The sequence below is a fragment of the Drosophila mojavensis genome, unplaced genomic scaffold (assembly GCF_018153725.1).
Source record: "Drosophila mojavensis isolate 15081-1352.22 unplaced genomic scaffold, ASM1815372v1 contig_80, whole genome shotgun sequence".
Classification (NCBI taxonomy): domain Eukaryota; kingdom Metazoa; phylum Arthropoda; class Insecta; order Diptera; family Drosophilidae; genus Drosophila; species Drosophila mojavensis.
Genome location: NW_025318906.1, coordinates 4,140,229 through 4,160,063, shown reverse-complemented (window position 1 = coordinate 4,160,063; position 19,835 = coordinate 4,140,229). Strand labels below are relative to the sequence as shown.

The following is a 19,835-nucleotide window of genomic DNA, read 5'->3' as shown; positions in this document are numbered from 1 at the left end:
GATATATCAGTATCTTCTAGTCAAGGGAAAGAATATGCCCTACCTTATATATAAACAATGTCTCTCTGTCAAAGTAAATTTAAAAGTGAAACAGAAGCTCCTAACAGTCGTAAATATGTAACATTAAATGTCGTAACAGAATTAATTTCTATATATGAATAATTACTAGAAGATCCTAATGATCATCTAAATAGCCAATTTATAATGAATATCATTTTGATGGTCAATTCTCTAATGATAATCTATAATATAATTATAGAATTATTTATAATTATTCTTATTAAATAAACCAATACAAATCATACATTTAATAACTAAATACAATATTTTTATAAACTGATTTAAGCGAAATAAAATGTAGTGAACGCCTATGTCATTGTAACTGCTCTCCACCAGGTCAGGGACTGAAGCAGCACTACTAGAGACGTCCCTTTTATTGCTAAAGCTGAGGGTAATTTGAGCTGTACTACATTCACTCCGAGTACGACACTCACTCCAAAGAGATTATACGCCTAAGACTCTAATACAATGAAGAGCAATAGTTTTTACTCACCCAACATGGAGAACAGTTTCGGATGATCCATCAAAATGAAGAACTATTTATGGTATTCCCTTCAGTCTTTTACAAAGTATAGCTCAAAGCAGAATAGCTTTTAATACTCATTCAAGAGTGTGGCTAGCTCTTAAAGACTCTTCTATTTCGAGTTAGTTTACTCAGAAATTAACTCGAAATGGACTTCTGTTGATTCCCATAAACAAAAATCTTTCTATTGTCTCTTACATCCCGTTCAGCTGAAGCACAGTAGCCCATTGCGCTATTTATTAGCCAACTTTTCTTAGCTAACTTTCCACTGCTGGCCAATATTATATATATATTTCTGTATGTATATTACATATAAATGTTTAGATTTCCCACCTTTACTTCCGATTTGCTTGACAAAACTTGCACAAAACCTTTTTTGTTTGTGCTCGCTGAATTTCGATTGTCAGTGTCAATGATGTGGTTTTTCCTATATGATAAGATATACACATATATATATATACATATGTCTATGTAGCTCTTTATATATATTCAGTTGAGTGCACACACATGCAATTGCCAGTGCATGTCAAATAATTATTCGAGTCACATAGGCACGCAATGCATTCATCGCCTATCGCAGATATCGCCGCTATCGCAATAATCGCCATATATCGCTTATAGTTTTCCGACCTTAGCCTTTCGGTTGGCCTTTCGGCCAGCGGACTCACGGTGCAATGCATAAATAGTTAGGGGGAGTACAAACTGTCAACAGCCTGTTGAACGGCCCATGCCAATACACAATCCCATTTCATGTGCATCGCATGCATTAATTGCGACTCGATTAAGATTTTGTTCATGACATTGCAACATCACATGATATTTGTTTACTTTTTCCTTCTTTATTTTAATTTATTTTATTTTTTTTGCTGACATTGCATGCTTATTTCTAATAAAATTGTAGTATAACAGAGAGGATAAGTGTTACCAATCAAATATAATTGAGTTGGAAAACTCTTGAGTTGCAAGTGTTGATAGAGGGCTCCAAAATTCATCGAAAATTTGAAATGAGTAGAATTATATTCTTATTGCATCTTCTCTTTCTACAATATATATCATATGTAACTCTCTCTCTCTCTCTTTTCCACCCTGCTTAAGTTGTTTATCGTTAGCTGTAAGTTATCTGCCTTTAGACCTAATACACATTTCCGCTTGCTAATTTGCCTGTTTAGCTGCAGCTCGTGCATGTCATTCGTACAAAGCCGACTGCGCTGATTAGCAGCCTAATGTCAAAACTTGTCACGAAGATTTAAGCGCATTGTTAAGGCTAAACAAATTGCTTACATAGCTGTAGAGAAGTGACTTGCTACCGATGATCAATAGGCTAAAAAGTTCTAGGCTCTAGTTAATTGACTGAGAAGTAAGACTTAGATTGAGTTCTCAATTCTTCTCATTTCTTCAAATTCTTATTAAATTTTTTTATAGATATTTTAATACTCCTTTCTTCGTCTATGAAGCCTCTTTTCTTTCTTTTATTTTTTCATTTCTCAGTTTCAGGATTCTCACATCTTGATTAAAGATGCTCAGTTCTCAGTCTGTGTTGCTTATATCTCAATTTCTCTATTCTCAGCTCTCAATTTTCAGTTCTATTTTCTCTCACCCCCTCCCACTCGCTTCTCACTTCACACTTCTCGATTCTCACTTGAAGTTGTGTCGTTTATCTTTCTCATGATTCCATGTTGACAAGGCTGTCACGTTTTGGCGGCACAAAGTGTTTTCTCCTGTTGCACGATTGCAATCTGCATAAATTATTAAAAGAACAGAACGTAGCAGGTGCAATCATAGCAGTCGCCACACCTTTTAAACAGGTAGCACAAACACACTAAAGAGTGTGAATTCTGCTGCATCATGCTGAGAACAGGCAGAGAGAGGGAGAGAGACAGATAGATAGTTAGACATAGTTCAGTTCCTGTTTGGCCTTTTATAGCGAGTGAAATGTAACGCATGATACGCTTCGCTTCCAAGTATCGATATTACGCTGCTATCGATCAAGCGCACGCGCTGCTTAGAACAAAATATAAAAATAAAAATAAAAAAATTGAAAAACAGAAACTATAATGAAAAAAGCAAAAACTCGTCTTTGTCTCCAATTTGATTTGACTAATTAATATGTTGAGCGCGTTGCCTGCCTGCATGGCCATTTAGCTGGCCAGTCGCCCAAAACGAAGTCGCTTAAACGCCGATCATCGTCATGATCATGATGAGCATTGTGCTTATAATGATGTTCATAGTACACACATACGTCAACATTGTGCGTTCCATGTTTGTCTCACTTCAATGTCAACTGCGTTTTGTTCTATTCTGCGCCGCTCTTTGCGATTCTCAATTGTGATTGACTGAAGACTGTGGAAATGCTTAAGCAGAACTTTACTTATACTATTTTCCTATCGAATCTTTCACATAAATGAGCTAGCATTTGGTCTAATGTCTGCTATAAATTGAGTTAAATTTGTTTTGTCTGACTCACTTAGATTCTGCTGTCTGCTCTGCCGGCTCGTTTCATTTATTGTCTATTGTCAGCTGTCGCCTGGCATGTTGCATTATAGTTATAGCGATACAAATCAGTACAACAACTAACCAAATTGACATCATTTGAGCCAACAAAGCGGCAGACATTAAGCCGTCACTAGAAATGCATAGCCATGAGTCATTAGTCGGGCGAATGCAGCTCAATATGATTAAACGCGTAGCCCAGCCACAATTAATATTGAAAGCGACTCGCGTCATACGCTGCGTATACATAATCAACTGTCGGCTGTCAAAGGTTAATTGCGGCTCAATTGGAACTGTTTTACTCTGGCTGCTTCTCCCTGTCTGGCTGGCCTAATTGAGCGAGCTCAGGCTGCAGCAGAAGCTAAAGTTTTTCTCTGCTGTTGAAAGTAAAAATTGGGAATTTACTTCAATGATGACGTATTTTCTGTTGCCTAATTATAATTGTTATGCCCAACTGCTTACTTCCTTCAAAAATTTAATAAGCCTGGGTGAAAGTTGTTTAGTCAAAAAAAAATTCTATAGTCGCAAAATTTTCGCGTGCGTCACGCAGCAGCAGCGAGAAAACACACAAAAACAGACGTCCAAGCTAATCAATAACAACTTGAACAAAGGTAAAAAAAAAAGTGGGTAAAGTACATTAGTCGACTAGCTGATATCCTGAAAAACTTATCGAAGAAAGAGTTAAAAATAGTTGGAAATGATTTATTGATGATGATTTATTTAAATGAGCTCTAGATGAGTTTATAGTAAGTTTAGAGATTTAAGTCTTTTAAAAATAGAGAATGCAATGACTGTTATCGATTTTAATCGATTCCATGAAAATACAGCTATCAAACACTTATATGAAGTGTTTACCCTCAGCTTAAGCTTCGATATTCACACATAAGAATAGATAGACGGATAAACATAATTACTGAAAGATAGAGAAAAGGACAAGTCGATAGGTAAAACAAAGATAGCCAAACACCATACCCCTTGTACCCACTCTCAGTGGGGTATCAAAAACACATCATGACTGTGAAAAAGTCAAGAAATAAATAGAAAAGTTTTTGATTGATTTGGGCAGTTGGAAACAAAAAATATAAAAAAAGCGAAAACGCAAACTAAAAGCTAAAAGTCACGTTGCGTGTGCGACGACCTTCGCCAGGTGTTAACACAAAGGATGCCCGGTGTTTATGGCTAGAAAAAGCTTAACAGGTAAACAGCTAACACTCGAAAAAAAAAGCTAAACAGGATAACCTTGCCATTTTGCGAAAGGCGTATGCAAAAAGCAAATGTTAACAGCGCAAACAAATGATATTTATGTTTGCAAAAGTGTGCCTGTGTCTATGTGTGTGTGTGTGTGTGTGGAACATCCTTATAAAGCCGCATCGAAGGTCAGAGGAGAAAAAACTAGTTAAAAAAAAACCTTTTGTGCTCAAAGTGTTTTACTAGGAAATACCCTCTAGCTGAGGCTAACTTTAGAATAGACAAGACTATAAACTATGCCTAGGATATGTTTAGAATAGACTAAGACTACGACTTGGCAAGAAGGTGTGGAGCCTATATAGGGTATATTTATAGTAATTTTTCATAGGGTGGACCTGAGTAAACACCAGCCCTTGCACATGCTATTTATTGATATACCCTTTAGCTCTGCCCATAGGGTGTAAGCCACACAGAACAACGATGCCTATTGTCTTGGCTGCTAGCATTTAGAGTATTACTATAGAGACTTAGCTCAACTCACACATTCATATTCATGCCAATCAACCTCATAGTCTGCTATTTATAGGGTACTGGCACCTGCACAAAAGCTGGAAGCACGGCTAGCAAAAACGCTTCCTTTTTACACTTTTTGCTCTCTCGCTTTTTTCTAGCCCATGTCCAAGTTTGTTTGCTAGAAGTTTTGCATAAAACACTTGGTTTATCTTAAGATCAGGCGCTTATTTATCGCCCCCGACGAATTAACCGAGGGCAAAAAACATCAACAACAACAACAACAAAAGAGCTCAGCAGGGGCGGGCTTAAATGTCAAATGGAAGTTATGGGAATTAGCAGCTGACAAAGTTATTAGCCAAGCGTTTTTCATCTCATCTCCCTCTCACTCTCTCTCTCTCTCTCTTTCCTCTTCGCTCTTGCTCTTGCTCTTTCTCTTTCTTTATTGCGTAATGTTGTGGCACCTTTTTAGCGGCTCATTTGGCCCAGTTTTTCTATCTCCTGTTTAAGAGGCAGTCCACATGCTTCGATTCGGCTTCACTTTTACACGTGATGTAACCGGCGCTAGAGACTTGGCCAAAACAAGTTGGTCAAGTTGCGCAGATTTGCTTTATGTGCTGTGTGTGTGTGTATTGCCTGCTTTTAGTTTCCCAGTGCGTTGCATTAAAATTAGGTCTAGGCTTTAAGACACTTTTGTTGGCCAGCATTTTCATCAGTCGGAAGTCATTGACCCGAGCGCTTACTTGGCTTGACCCAAATTCTCAAATGGAAAAGTTTAAACGCACCCCAATGTACCTAGACCTAGACACCCATACACACAGAGAGCTACACACACACACACTCACATAGCCACCCTACTTTAACTGAGGCAAATACAATTTTCTCATCAATTTCCGGTCAAGTAAAATGTAGCCAAAGGGAAAGAGACAGACAGACACACAGAGAGAGCGAGAGAGAGAGAGAGAGAGAGAGAGCGAGAGAGTGAGGGCGAGTGTAGGGAAAAAGAAAATGTAACGTACGCTCGCTGCTTGGCTTATAATTTATGCATGTCCTGCGCTTGTTTGGGCGGAAATATATATATACTATACATATACATATACACATATACATATATATAGAGCTAGCAGGGTCAAAACACGCCAACAAGGCGTTAACTCTGGCTATTTACTATAATTTTCGTCCTCGGGTCAATGACTCAAAGGAATTGCATTGCATTGCATTGCATGGCATAGCTGAAGATGTTTTCGTGACTCGGCCAGACACTAAAGCTTATAATTCGCAAGCAGTTCAAGCACTCAATCAAAGCTGAAAGATATTGCATGTGCTGCAATCGGAGAATCATTCCGAGCAGCACTTTAAAGCCAAGCAGCTGTACAGTGACTCAGGAAAGTTTGTGCACACTTTTTCTAGTTCACTTCAAGTTTTGCTATTTGATTTTTCTATTCGGGCTGGCTTTGAAAATTTGCAAAAGCCCTTTAGCCATTTCCTTTGCTTTGCTACCCAGGCACAAGTTCAACTGCAGTCGCTGTGTGTGCGTGGGGCGCACTGGGCGTGGCCAGTGAGCTAGTGAGCCGGCTAAACTAGGCAAAGAGGTCAGCCCGTAGACAAATGGCAAGTGCAGCCTAAGCCATGTTCATTTCAAGTGTCTGCTTTGAGTGCAATTCTTAGCTCTAGCTCCTTTCCAGCTGTTGACATTTCCATTTGCATATTGTGCAGCAGCAGCACATTTGTTATTATACATATATGTTTTTTTGTTTTTCTGTTACTGCCAATTTGTGTCAATGTCTTTCTCTGCCTCTATCTCTCTCTCTCTCTCCCTCAGCTATATTTGTGAAAACATAAATTGAAGTGCAATTTCGACGTGCGCTGATACGTGAACTCGGGCCAAATTGTTTGCATTATAATTTCGTATAATTTGTGTGCGCTGTTTGCATTGTCATGTACGAAATGCATTTCGATTGTTCGCAGCGATAAGTGCTTAACTTAATAATCGATATCGATAGCAGCGACAAATTTGTGCATATGTGAATTGCAGATTTTATCTAAAGTACACACTGACAGCTCTTGTTTGTTATGTGCATACGATTATACAGTAAAAGCTTATTGATCGATAGCAACTGTAGTCGATATATATAACATACGACATAAAAGTTGGCTTCAATGACTTAAATTATAATTGCCTGAGTAAACTTAAAGTACACGATTCTACAATAAATAATTAGCTCTTTGATTAATCGATATCGTGCATGAATCGATAACAGCTGAAATTACAGATGTAGTCTGTTTCTTTATGCTGATATGTTTAATAGATTGGCAGTATATAAAAAATTAATATATAATTGTTTCAACAACTCTAATAAGTTTACAAATCGATAACAATGGCATGCACTACAGCGGTTATAATTACTTATCAATAGCCTGACACAACCATTAAGATAAGTATCACTTTTGCTAGTGATACAAGTTTCCATATCAACTCTCAGCTATATATATCTATCTATATCTATATAGATTAATTGTGTTTTTATGAGAAATATGTCATGTGTACGCTTTATAGAGCCATTTCCGTTCCACACTTCCGTTTCGAAATCCTCGAGAATGTGAGCACATCAATTTCTTGTGACGCACTTCATTCGTTTCACTACGTTTCGGTGATTTGGAATGGTTCGTCAGCCACAGGTAAATGAATCACGAGCTGTCGAATGATAAGAGCTCGTTAAGAACGCACAATGAATACAGTTCTAAAGGCACTTGTTTCAGTACGACTTCCAGTTGTAGTCTTCGATCGACTCAAACGTATCTTATCAGAGCTTGGCAAACACACCTTTGTTATCTGGCGACTGGGCCAACTCATCGCCAGTTGCCTTCGATTTAGTTAGTGACAGTTGCCACAATCATTTTGTTTTTGCTGGAAACATATGCATTCAGGGCCAGAAGCCGGTTCCAATAATAAAAACAATTAATTCAGAATTCAGAATTCAATTGGAATTTTATGCGCGGCTCTCGGGCTTTCATGTTTTTCCCACGACGAGAGAGGTGCCCCTGCTGCAGCGCATCAATGCAATTATGTTAATTGCATAATAATGCATAACACGAATAGCGAGTATCGAGCACTGGAATTTGCTCAGCTGAAAAGCAAGCCCAGCCCACAGTCAGACAAGGTCTAGTTCCTTTGGCCATTGGCGCTGTTTCTGGCTTTGTTTGAACTTGAACAATAACTTAATCTATGGGGAACTGCCCAAAAAACTGCTCAAAAATAAATATTGCCATCAGTCACTCGACAAGCAATGGAAAAGCCCTCAAGATTAGGCCCAAAACGAAACGAAACGAAACTGAAATACACTTTTAAATACAAATCTAGAGTGCATTATCAAGGCTACTAAAGTTCATTCATACGGCGAAGCAATTTGCCCAAAATAGTTCCTTAAGCCCATTTAATCAAATCATTTTATGCCATTTATGTTAATGTGACGTTAACAGCGTGACGTTAACAGAATAATAACAGAGTGTAAATTTAAAAAAAAAAAATACTTTGCGAAAGGCGACGAATTCATTTCGAATAATATGAGAAACAATAAAATACAAAATATGCATAACAATGGTAATAAATAACAGCTATATAGGAAATATATACCACAAATATTAATGGGGTTAGAGCGAGTGAGACGGGGAGCGAATGAGTAAGGGTGAAAGAGACAGATGTGGTACTCCACTCAGATTATAAATATTTCATTAGGAATTTCGCGAAACATGTCAGAAAAAAGGAGTAATTAAGTAAAATAAATAGAGCGAGAGACGAGAATAAGAGAGAGTGAGAGAGAGAAGGATCTGGAGTGAGAGAGTAGCAGAGAGAAAGAGAATGAGTAAGATTATACAATTTTACTCCAAAATATATATACAATAAAATATATACAGGGAAAGAGGTAGAGCTAAAACTATATACAGACAGAAAGAGACAGGGAGAGAGAAAGAGAGAAACTGCAAGATCGAATCAGTTTGCAAATCTCCGTAAATGACAGCAAAGACAAATATTTTGCCGCATTAATTTGGAGCAATACAAAGCAGTATATGAAACAAAAGTCATATAAGAAGAAGAAAAATCAAAACAATGATAATAAATACCAGCCATATAGGAAATGCAAGCCAACGAGAGAGAAAGAGAGGGAGACAGCAGGCGAGAGACAGATTAATTTGATTTTGTAATATAATTTTGACAGCAAAGCGGAACGAAATGTTGCAAATGATTCGCATGTATCGCGCTTTCTGAACTCAATTCTCCGACTGATTCTGATTCTGCAGTTACGCCAGGCTCTATATATATATATATATTCTTTTTTTTGTGCACAGATTGATTGCCGCTTGTCAAGCGTCATGTTTACAGGAAAAGCAAAACAAAAGCGAGTTCATTTACCTTTAGAGGCGAGTCTAAGGCCCGCTACGCCCTCCCTCTCTCTCTCTGACCCTCTCACTCTCACGTTGGTTGTTACCACACGACAAATATATAAAAAAAAAAAAAAAAATTAACCACAGCACCACCCAGTTTATTAAGTACTTGTGCCTGAGGCAACGTTGTACGCATATTTATGCCTTTAAGCCGAAAAAGTTTTACTTCCTCGGCAAATATCATAAAAAGTCCTATAAAAATATATAAAATGAAATAATCAACTCGACAGTCAGCTGAGAGGTTTGTTCGGCATTATGCAAGCGCCGTTTCTGAGTAAATATATATATATATGTTTATATACTATGTATACGTATATATAATTTTGATTTTTGGATTTATATGGCACAGTGTATCAGTGTATAAATTTGATATGCTGCTGCTCCGACTGCTGCGACCCATTAAAAATGTGCGACACATGCGTCTTACGGCACATGTTTCACATGCCAAATGCCACTTATCGTGTACTTAAGCAGACTTTCAAAAAGTCTACTGAAATACTAATTATATATATATATAAATCCAATATACATATATGCATATATATATGTATGTATGTATACAAGTAATTGCTGCAGTTAATGCAACTAATTAGTTAGTTAGTGAATAGTTTTTCTGCTAATTGTCCGTTAGGCGCATCTTTAACCTCGCCTTGTTTATAGACTTCCTATTGGAGAGTGTTTTCGCTATTCTGCTATTCAATGCTAATCACAATTAGCAAGCTCTATAAAGAGTTGCGTTACAATTTAATTCGACTTACAATTAACTGAATTGCCATCAAATAAAGAGAGAAGAAAACACTTCCTTAACTTGACTCGACTCAAAAGTCGTCTCAGCTCAGCTCAGCTCGTCTCGTCTCGTCTCGGCTCGACTCTGTGATATTTTTTTCACACCTCGAATCGCATAATTAAAGTCACGTAACTGTGATTCGCTCTAAGTATTTGAGCATACGCCAAGTCTGGCCCATCCCACAGTTGGGTACGGGGGCAGTCGGGGGGCCGGGGTCTAGGGGTGTTCGTCTCTTGTACAATATTATAAAACATTGCCATGCCAAAGTGCTGGGTCATAAATTATGCAAGTCAGATAGTTTTTTGTTGTGGATTGTTTTCTTCTTCTTCTTTTTTTTCTGCATACGCGCAAGAAATGTGACGAATGACGAATGAGTTCCTCAGGCAGTTAACTAACTCTCTTCGCAGGACAATTACAAGGCAGGCAAAACGTGCCTTATCTGATAGCCATAAATCAGGGGCCACCTTGTTGGCAACTGGCACAAGACATTGATCTTGACTGGACAGAGGCTTAGCAGCTGTCCCAGCTGACTAAAATTCAGGAATCTCATTGTCCGTCTTCCGTCTTCCATCTTTTCAGATGTATCTCTCACAGTTCGGCTACCTGCCCGCCTCAGCGCGTAATCCTGCCAACAGCGGACTGCAGGATAAGCACACATGGGTCAGCGCTATCGAGGAGTTCCAGAGCTTTGCCGGCTTGAATATCACCGGTGAACTGGATGAAGAGACTCTGAAGCTGATGTCATTGCCACGTTGCGGTGTCCGAGATCGCGTGGGCACTGGAGATAGTCGCGCAAAGCGTTATGCTCTACAGGGCAGTCGCTGGCGGGTGAAGAATCTCACCTACAAGATCTCCAAGTATCCCAAGCGCTTGAAGCGCAACGATGTCGATGCCGAAATCGCGCGCGCCTTTGCCGTCTGGAGCGAGGACACCGATCTAACTTTCACCAGGAAGACATCGGGACCCGTGCATATTGAGATTAAGTAAGTGTTTGAGAAAGGAGAAGAAAGAAAACATAGCTCATCTCTCATTTACTCTCCATGTCTCTCTCTCTCTCTTTGTCCCTCTTCCTTTTCACCAGATTCGTTGAGAGCGAGCATGGTGATGGCGATCCCTTCGATGGACAAGGCGGCACCTTGGCTCACGCCTTCTTCCCCGTCTTTGGCGGCGATGCTCATTTTGATGATGCGGAACTGTGGACCATAGGCTCGCCACGTGGCACCAATCTCTTCCAGGTAGCTGCTCACGAATTCGGTCACTCCTTGGGACTCTCGCATTCGGATCAGAGCTCAGCTCTGATGGCGCCCTTCTATCGCGGCTTTGAGCCTGTCTTCAAACTGGATGAGGACGACAAGGCGGCTATACAATCGCTCTACGGTCGCAAGACCAATCAGTACACGCCCACCAACGCCTACCCGCCTAGCACACACAGACCCTCGTATACGCCACCAAAGGTGCCGCTGGACGACTCCATTTGCAAGGACTCCAAGATCGACACCCTGTTCAACTCGGCGCATGGCGAGACCTTCGCCTTCAAGGGCGACAAGTACTACAAGCTGACGACGGACTCCGTGGAGGAGGGCTACCCACAACTCATATCGAAGGGCTGGCCCGGATTGCCCGGCAACATCGATGCAGCCTTTACGTACAAGAATGGCAAGACCTACTTCTTCAAGGGTACTCAGTACTGGCGCTACCAGGGCAGCCAAATGGATGGCGCATATCCCAAGGAGATTAGCGAAGGCTTCACTGGCATTCCCGATCATTTGGATGCGGCTATGGTCTGGGGTGGCAACGGCAAGATCTACTTCTTCAAGGGCAGCAAGTTCTGGCGATTCGATCCGGCTAAACGACCACCCGTTAAGGCCAGCTACCCCAAGCCCATCTCCAACTGGGAGGGCGTGCCAAACAATCTGGATGCAGCGCTCAAATACACAAATGGCTACACGTACTTCTTCAAGGGCGACAAGTACTATCGCTTCCACGACGCACGCTTCGCGGTAAGTTGAACTTCACTAAGAATTTTTACAGTCTATAGAATATAATCTAATAGTAATCTAAGAGTTTCCTAACATAGGAATGCCTAATAATCTAAAGGTCACCATTTGCCATAGTAATTCTGAATGATGCCAACTTACCGATCTCTTTTGAACAGGTGGATACGGCAACGCCGCCATTCCCAAGGCCCACGGCGCACTGGTGGTTCGGCTGCAAGAATACGCCCTCGTCGACAGGTAATATTGTTGAAGAAGACGTTGCTGACTCTGAGCAGCGATCACAGCTGAATGCCAATGATGGTAATGGTGATAGTAGTGACCTGGACGCAGGTGAGTGGGATCGACTCAGCGGTAGTTTTGTTTGAAACCAAGCAAATAATTCCATAGTAATTGAAACTGTAAACAAACAAAAAAAAAAAAAAGGATATAGATTTATCGAAACATAAGTCAAAAAGATCTCATAAACATGATATGAGTTGTTACTTTTTACCAGCCAAGAAATGTTTAAAACTCCTTTACGAAACACAGAAAAGAAATTCTTGCAAGTCTCTCGAATTATATGGAGAGATAGAGATAAATGAATTTTATATAAAAATATGGTATGTTTAATTAAGTTTATATATGTATGTATGTACCGTACTCCTACTGTAGTCAATTCTATAATTGAAGTCAATGTGTTTGTCATCGAACAACAAATAACTATGAAAAAAAAAAAAAAAAAAAATCCTTAAAAAAAGAAAGAACAAAATACATTATTATATTATATTGAAAACTAATTCTCGTATTGTGTATGTCCAATTTCTTCTCCTAGTACTTGTAGATCTTGTATACTATATCATTTTGTTGTATATATGATTTATGATTTTTTTTTTTCTATTTTGTGGTGTTTTACTTTAGTTTGTTTCAGTGTACTCGGAACTGAATCAGCTTTAGGCTACACTATCCTTGCAACACCTTGTACACTCGTACACATCCTAACCATCATTCAGTTCTATAACGGTTTCTATCATTATTAATAATCCTAATCAAGTCTTTCCCAACTAATTTTAACCAAGCTTTTATATTCATAACAAACTTTTGTTTGGTTTATGTTACTAATTCCCAGTTTTATTTTTTAATTTTTTAATTTTTATTATGATTTTGTTTATTTTTGGTTCAAGGAATATATATTTTTTTATTAATGTTTATTTTTTTTGTTTTTTGTTTTTAACGTTTCGTAAAAAATTTTCTAACATGTGTATCTATTTAAACGGCTTGGTCTCCCTATTAAAAACTATTCTAATCTTAATTTATCGCTTCCTAACCAACTCAATTTAGCATACCATGTAAAAAATTATATAAACAAATCAAGAAGCCAACCAAGAAAATTTTAAAATTATACAAAGGTCTAAAATTGAAAATAATAATATTATAATCCCATCTTGCTTACAGTGTAAAAAAAAAAAGAAAGAAAAGAGAAAACAGATATGAAATTCAATAAAACAAACTACTGGTCAGTCGGTCTCACTAACTTCACCCCCGCTTCCCATTTGGGGCGGTACCAGGCAATAAACCTTTACAATCAATCTACCTAAATATTAAGAATCCACATGCACCCGAAACTTTGCATGCGCTTTACTAATAAGCTAATCTAACTATAAAGGACTGCATCCAAAAGTTACTAAGCTATCTAATCAACAACTACGCAACACTTTACAACACTATGCACACTTTTACAACACTATTTGTCAAACACCACAATGAAACCCCTCTCAACTATTTATCTACTATGTAGTAAATCCACACAAAGTGTAGTTTTTGCAAACCTTAGTACGTACACCCCCTACACACCCAACCACTAAGTATCTATTATTCTATTTGCTGTAGTACTATGGTAATATTAATATTAGTTACATAAGTGACCCAACCCAACTAAAAATATCGATGTATGTATACCCTGTAGTTATTATGGCATTCTTCAACACTTTATGCGTACAATGTTCGATTCGAAATCCATTTTTGGACACCTGTGGCACAAAATTCAATTGGCTAAAGGCTTCCTTTATGTTTTGGATTGCTCTTCTACTGAGCTCACACAAATCTTTTTTTAATTGCATGCTTTATCAATAATACTAAATCCACAAGACAAGCATGAGTCCCACAAACACACACATATGTATACACCCACACTCCCACACACACACTCCCACTTAAACACTCATTTGCTCACATGTTATCCACCTAATGTATGTATGTGGTCCACTCCCGTTATGTTTTGACCCAGATTGCACGATTGCTGACAGTCAGTCGGCCAATTTGAATACTTAACACATGCATGCACGTGCCTGCTGCCCATAACCCGTTCAATTTACATAAATCGAGCTGTGAACTTCAACTGTATGTCATCCATTTGTACGTACATGTCTACATGTATGTACATACATATATTTCTTGCAGGCTTTAAGAGACGCGGATAAAAACGAAACAGAACAATTAACAACAAATACAACAGCAACAAGAACAACAGCAGCAACAACAACTGCAACACAACACAAATGAAAAGCAAAAAACTAATAAAACGAAAATAACAGCAATAACAACGAACGCCAAAGCACACACACACGCACACATATCCAATCAGACAATGAGAAGAAAAGAACAAAGACATAGCGAAAGCAAAAACAAAAACAAAGCTTACCAATTCGCCGGCTGCTGCTGGTACGACTGCCGTCGATTGTTTTTCTTCTTTCTGCTAGCAACACACCCACACAAATCCAATTACACAACAAGAGTAGAGCAAAAGCAAAAACAAAGTAATGAGCGCATATGCTTACCATGGCATCAGCTGATGGTGATGATGTTACTTTACTCCAACACACTCACACATCAGAGACAATAAGAAAGAGAGCGAGAGCATTGCAAAAGTAAAAAGAAACTAATGCATGCACAGTGAAAGGCTGGAGCCGAGTCACCGGCTGCTGCTGCGCTGCGCTGCTACTTGTTGCTTTTACTTCCAGCTCCACTCACACATGTATACAATGAGAGAAGAACATAGCAAAAGCAAAAACAATGTAATGCACGCATAGCTAAAGGCATACGAAGCCAATGACTGATGCACTTGTTGCTTTTGCTTTCAATTACACACTCACACTCACACAATCACAATCAGCCAGCAAGAAGGAAGAGAACATTGAATGTAAAAAACTTAATGCGCGCTAGGTTTAACAAGCCGCCTACTGCTGCTTGTTGCTTCTCTCCCTCTATGTAACCATGCTCCCACTCGTAATTGTGTATGATAGCAATTAATTGATACCCAGCCCCGCATCCCAATAACTCACTCTGTCTGCCTGTGTGTGTGTGTGTATGCTTTTATCAACGCGTGTAATTAAGCTTTATTAATTGTAGCTATTTGTGTATTCACTCTTAGTACTTGTAACTCTATGCTAGTTGATCGAACTGATTATTAGTTATCGCCATCGCTATCGCTTGCTAAACAAAGTATCGCAAACGCAGTCGCAATCGCATACGCAATCATACGTAGAACAAATATATCGTATGTATGTAGATTTATTGTAGTTACGTCACAGACAACACGTACGCTTGCGCACGCACGCCCGCTAAGACGCACACAAATTGAATTGCTCAAATTGTAATTTATGCGATTATCTCTTCTATTTGTTTTTTATAAATTTTTCTTTATTTCATATGCATTTGCTCATTTCATTACGGTTGGGCGTGCAATCCAATTTATCAATTTCATCCAAAACGTACTGCCATCATGCAGTACCCCAGATTCCAAATACGAATACGGGCTTTAGCCCGGGCATGGGTCTGCTGCCCGGCTGGATGTGGAGCCTAACGAATCGATACTTTTAAAGAACGCGCGTACTTGTTCCAGTTCCTTCAGAGTTTCGTTTTCAACAACAACTACATAACTGTATTATCATAAATATATATATTTGTACATATTACATATATATATAAAAGCGTGCCTTAAGTTGTATTACGTCCATATAAATATGCTTGCTTGAGTGATCTCTGTCTAAAAAAAAAAAAAAAACAAAAACAAAGTATTTAAATCAATAAAAACTATCACACACAAATGCCACGCCCAGAACTAAAAGCAGCCGCCGCCATTGCAAAACGCCCAGAAAAACGCCAGGAATTCGCTTATGAATTCAACATTTTAAAACATTTGCGCACAGAGTGGAACAGTATGTTGCATTAATTACGTAAATTATTTAATTTATTTTTGAATTTTTCTTAAGTTAGCTTAGTATAAGTCTTGATCATTTTTGGCAATTAATATACAATTATTTAAAATTTATTTTTAAAATCTTTTCATATATACACCCAATAATCTTTATAAAGTTTTGTCCAAAAGTCATGCACCATAATGGAACTTAGCTTAGTTATATATGCCTAGCTCCTAAATATATAATAATGAGAACTCTCTGAAATGTTTTTGTGAATATGTACTAATTTGAACTTTTCATTTGCTTTCGAAAACAACAGCTGTCGGTGATAACCAGTCCAATGACGAACCCTTCGAACCGGAAATGTCGGAACGGACCGGTTCCGGTGCAGGGTCCTATCAGCTAACAAGTAATTCTGCTGCCAGCGTGCTGTTCAGCACCTTCCTGCTCTGCTGCCTATCCAAATTTATAATTAGCTAAAATCGATTTGAGCCTAGCGGGGAATATTACATAAAACTATAAAAGATATTATAAAAAATATTTGGTTTTTTTTAGTCGTTTTCAAAATTTCACAAATACAGTTTTTTGCGGGCTACCAAAAAAATTTAAGATTTGTCAATTCAAATTACAAGAATTAAACTACATCATATAGATACATATATATGTAAGTAAGTATATATGAATATCATGTAAAACAGGTGCCTTAAAATCGTTGTTTTGTAAATACAAAATGGAAAAGAAAAATTAATATAAATCAGCATTAAATGTAATTTAAATTAATTCTTAAATAGTTAACATTCCAAAAAAGAGCAAAACAGGAGATCAGGATCATATCATAAGTCTATATAAATATATATAGACAATACAACGAGTATATTATGTAACTTAAAGATGACAATTTGCGATATTAACTATAGCGAGCCATATGAAAAAATCAAAAAAGAAACAAAATTCTTAACGATCAAGCAACTTATTTTAGTTAAAATTCGAATTGTTACAGTTTCAAACTGAAAAAGATTTTCGATTTTTTCGAAATTATTTGGAGGTATAGAAACTAAAGCACTTAAGATCGTATGTGAATCAAAAAATAATAATGAAGTATAAAAACATTATATAGTATATGTATGTATAAGTGTAAGTGTTTCGTTTGTAAGAAAAATGTAAGCGATATTTGTTCGGGTTTAACATTTAAAACCGAAATATTATTATTATTAAATTTACTTATATTGTGTGTTACAATTTCATAGAATTGTACATTTTGCAAAAGTGATCGAAAAACAAAAAAAAAAATACAAATAAATATGAATGTTAAAACACTACTACTCGGTAAAAAACCCCTATTTCTTCACTTACTACTGGGACGACGACGACTACTAATACTACTACTACTACTACTGGGGTACACAAAAAGCAGACATATATACATATAAGGAATATGTATGAAGCTGATGATAAAATTAAAAATTATAAAGTCCTATACGCAAATAATTTTGAGGTGCTACAATTTGGTAGATTTTACATAAATCCTATCCTATCTATGTATCCAAATCGGCTTCGACTTGCGCACTAAGCACCTCCAAGTTGGCAACTTTTGGAGTTTTCTTGTTTTTGTTCTCTTTGTTGTTGCTGTTGTTGTTGCTGTTGTTGTTGCTGTTGCTGTTGCTGTTGCTGTTCTGAATATTACTGTTGTTTGGCTGTTGCTGTTGCTGCTGCTGCGCACTAGATTTTGTGCTCTTGCGACGTCCGAGACCTGAAATCAACCAGCCAAAACAATCGGATGCTAAGTAAGGATAAGGATGAGCATAACGAGTGACTTAATAATCCTAATCAATATTGATTGGTTTACATTTGATGGGATCCTCCATGCCATCGATTGGGCAGGTTGTGCCACGATAGGGCGAGTTCGGTATGGCATCTAGCAAGAAATCCTGCTCCGGCTCGGGCGTACTCTGAGCAATACCTAAATAATCATTTTCCATTTTGATATCGTAGCTAGAACACGGCGACAGTGAACGCTGCATCATAGAAGACTTGTCTGTGGTCAGATCAGATTGTGGCTCAATTTTAGCTATAATATTGGCTAGAGTAGTCGAAACAGGCAATTAGATAATGATCATCAATTCGGATTGCAATTGAATCTTACAAATACTGCCCTCCCTCTTCTGTAGGCTCCTTATGATAGCTCCATGCTCGGCCACCTGCAATTTGAGACGTTGTATCTCCTTCTCCTGGGCGGTCATCTTGCTCTCACGCTTCTTGTGTGGAATGCTGCTGCTTAGGCTAACAACGCTATGCGATTCGCAATGCTGACCCTCGTCATCGCTGTCCAGAATGGTAATCGACTCCACCGGTGGTGGGGAAATCACGCGACATTCAACGCCATCATCGTCAGTGGCAATCGTATCAATGGTCAGATTGGAGATGGCGCACATCGAGGCCGCTGTTGGATGTGTTAAGCGTTTGCGTAGGCGACGATAGCGCACGGTCAAGATGCGATTGTTGAGAGTGCGGCGCACCAGATCCCTGAAAGCATCCATGGCCATCTCGGCATTGGCATAGCGTACAAATGCATAACGTGCGCGCTTCTGGCGTTTCATAACGCCAATATCAACGCGCATGGAGTTCACAAACACCTTAATGTCGGCGGCATTCATATTGAATGGTATATTGCTCACATACAATGAGCAAGGATCAATGCATTCAGCCTGCTCCTCATCGGTGAATGTCTTCAGCTCGGCGTGCAAACGGCCATGACCGAAGCGCACCTGCTTTAGCTCCTCTATGGTACGTTCGACATTTGCGCCAGCCTTCAAGTGCACCAAACAGTAACGCTGCGATACGTTTGTGGGAAAGACCACATCACGAATGCTATCCGAAAATTCACTGACCGAAGCAACGCTTATTTTTGGATCTGGAAAGCGTACAAGCAGTGTTGGGGCCTGTGGTGTCTTTGTGGCCAGTTCGCGCTCCAACTCAAGAGCACGCAATGCATTCTGACGACGTAAATTGGTGAGTGCCTTGCGATTTAACTTGGCAGCTAAAGTTGGGAGTCGCCCCGATATAAAGATGCTAATGTAACTAATTGTATTATTAATTTTTCATTTTTGCTTACTCTGGGTATTCGATTTGGAGTCCTTGTCCGATTCAAATAGAGCTTGTCCATCGTTGGCCGAGGTCTTGGACTCAGTATTGGACATCCAGGAGCAGAGTTGGCTGCCAGCCGGGGTCTGTTGGAACATAAATGACTCTAGTGAAGGGGCGCATCCGTTGCCAGTGTATGGCGCCACATGATTGCTGGGCGATAGATTCTCGTGATCAGCTTTAAGGCTATCACAATCTGTTTCCTTGGTAGCTTCTAGTTGTAAGCATTCTGGCTGTGCATCGCTCGTTTCTTTATCTAAACCTGATTCCTGATCCAGCTGCAGAAGATCTTCATCTCCATCTACAGCTGATGTGCGCTTGGCATCTGGGCCATCGCCCAAGCCCGTTTTACATGCCAAACGTTTTAAATCCATATCATCAACGAAATACGCTATATATTCCAGAATTGTGCAGTATAAAACTATTGCGTAAAAATCACTTTTTTAACAAAATATCAGCTCCTTAACAAAATATGTTGCTGTGTTGTGTTGCCGACTAAGTGGCAACACCAAACGCTCAGC

At 38.8% G+C, this 19,835-nt stretch overlaps 2 protein-coding genes and 1 long non-coding RNA gene across 12 annotated transcripts in view; 1 reads left to right on the top strand and 2 right to left on the bottom strand.

Moving 5' to 3' along the window:
* The window catches only part of LOC122757721, a 31,625-nt gene extending 16,080 nt beyond the window's left edge, over positions 1-15,545 (bottom strand). Inside the window, exons 1-3 of one of the 4 annotated variants that reach the window (XR_006357834.1) lie at positions 14,812-15,545; positions 12,140-12,394; positions 9,973-12,084 (exon numbers count right to left, since the gene is read on the bottom strand). This is a non-coding gene — a long non-coding RNA (uncharacterized LOC122757721). The remainder of the gene's footprint in view (positions 1-9,972; positions 12,085-12,139; positions 12,395-14,811) is intronic. The other 3 variants (XR_006357835.1, XR_006357833.1, XR_006357832.1) reach the window with 3 other exon arrangements.
* The window catches only part of LOC6578659 (matrix metalloproteinase-14), a 27,887-nt gene extending 10,395 nt beyond the window's left edge, over positions 1-17,492 (top strand). For 2 of the 6 annotated variants that reach the window (XM_032730344.2, XM_002004531.4), the window contains exons 3-6: positions 10,581-10,984; positions 11,083-12,001; positions 12,157-12,328; positions 16,493-17,492. In XM_032730344.2, the coding sequence (XP_032586235.1) occupies positions 10,581-10,984; positions 11,083-12,001; positions 12,157-12,328; positions 16,493-16,653 (1,656 nt within the window). In that variant the 3' untranslated portion in view covers positions 16,654-17,492. Of the gene's footprint in view, positions 1-10,580; positions 10,985-11,082; positions 12,002-12,156; positions 12,329-14,434; positions 14,533-15,761; positions 16,048-16,492 lie in introns of those variants that run through there. The other 4 variants (XM_015163269.3, XM_032730345.2, XM_015163268.3 and 1 more) reach the window with 4 other exon arrangements.
* LOC6578658 (protein painting of fourth) lies at positions 17,342-19,835 on the bottom strand. 2 transcript variants are annotated; one of them, XM_002004530.4, is made up of 4 exons: positions 19,286-19,835; positions 18,317-19,210; positions 18,020-18,253; positions 17,342-17,923 (listed from the first exon to the last, which is right to left on the bottom strand). In XM_002004530.4, the coding sequence occupies exons 1-4, from the start codon at positions 19,686-19,688 to the stop codon at positions 17,709-17,711; spliced, it is 1,746 nt and encodes a 581-aa protein (XP_002004566.1). In that variant the 5' UTR covers positions 19,689-19,835; the 3' UTR covers positions 17,342-17,708. The 2 variants fall into 2 exon arrangements, with proteins under 2 accessions (XP_002004566.1, XP_015018753.1); XM_015163267.3 differs by having other exon boundaries at positions 17,342-17,953; positions 19,286-19,834.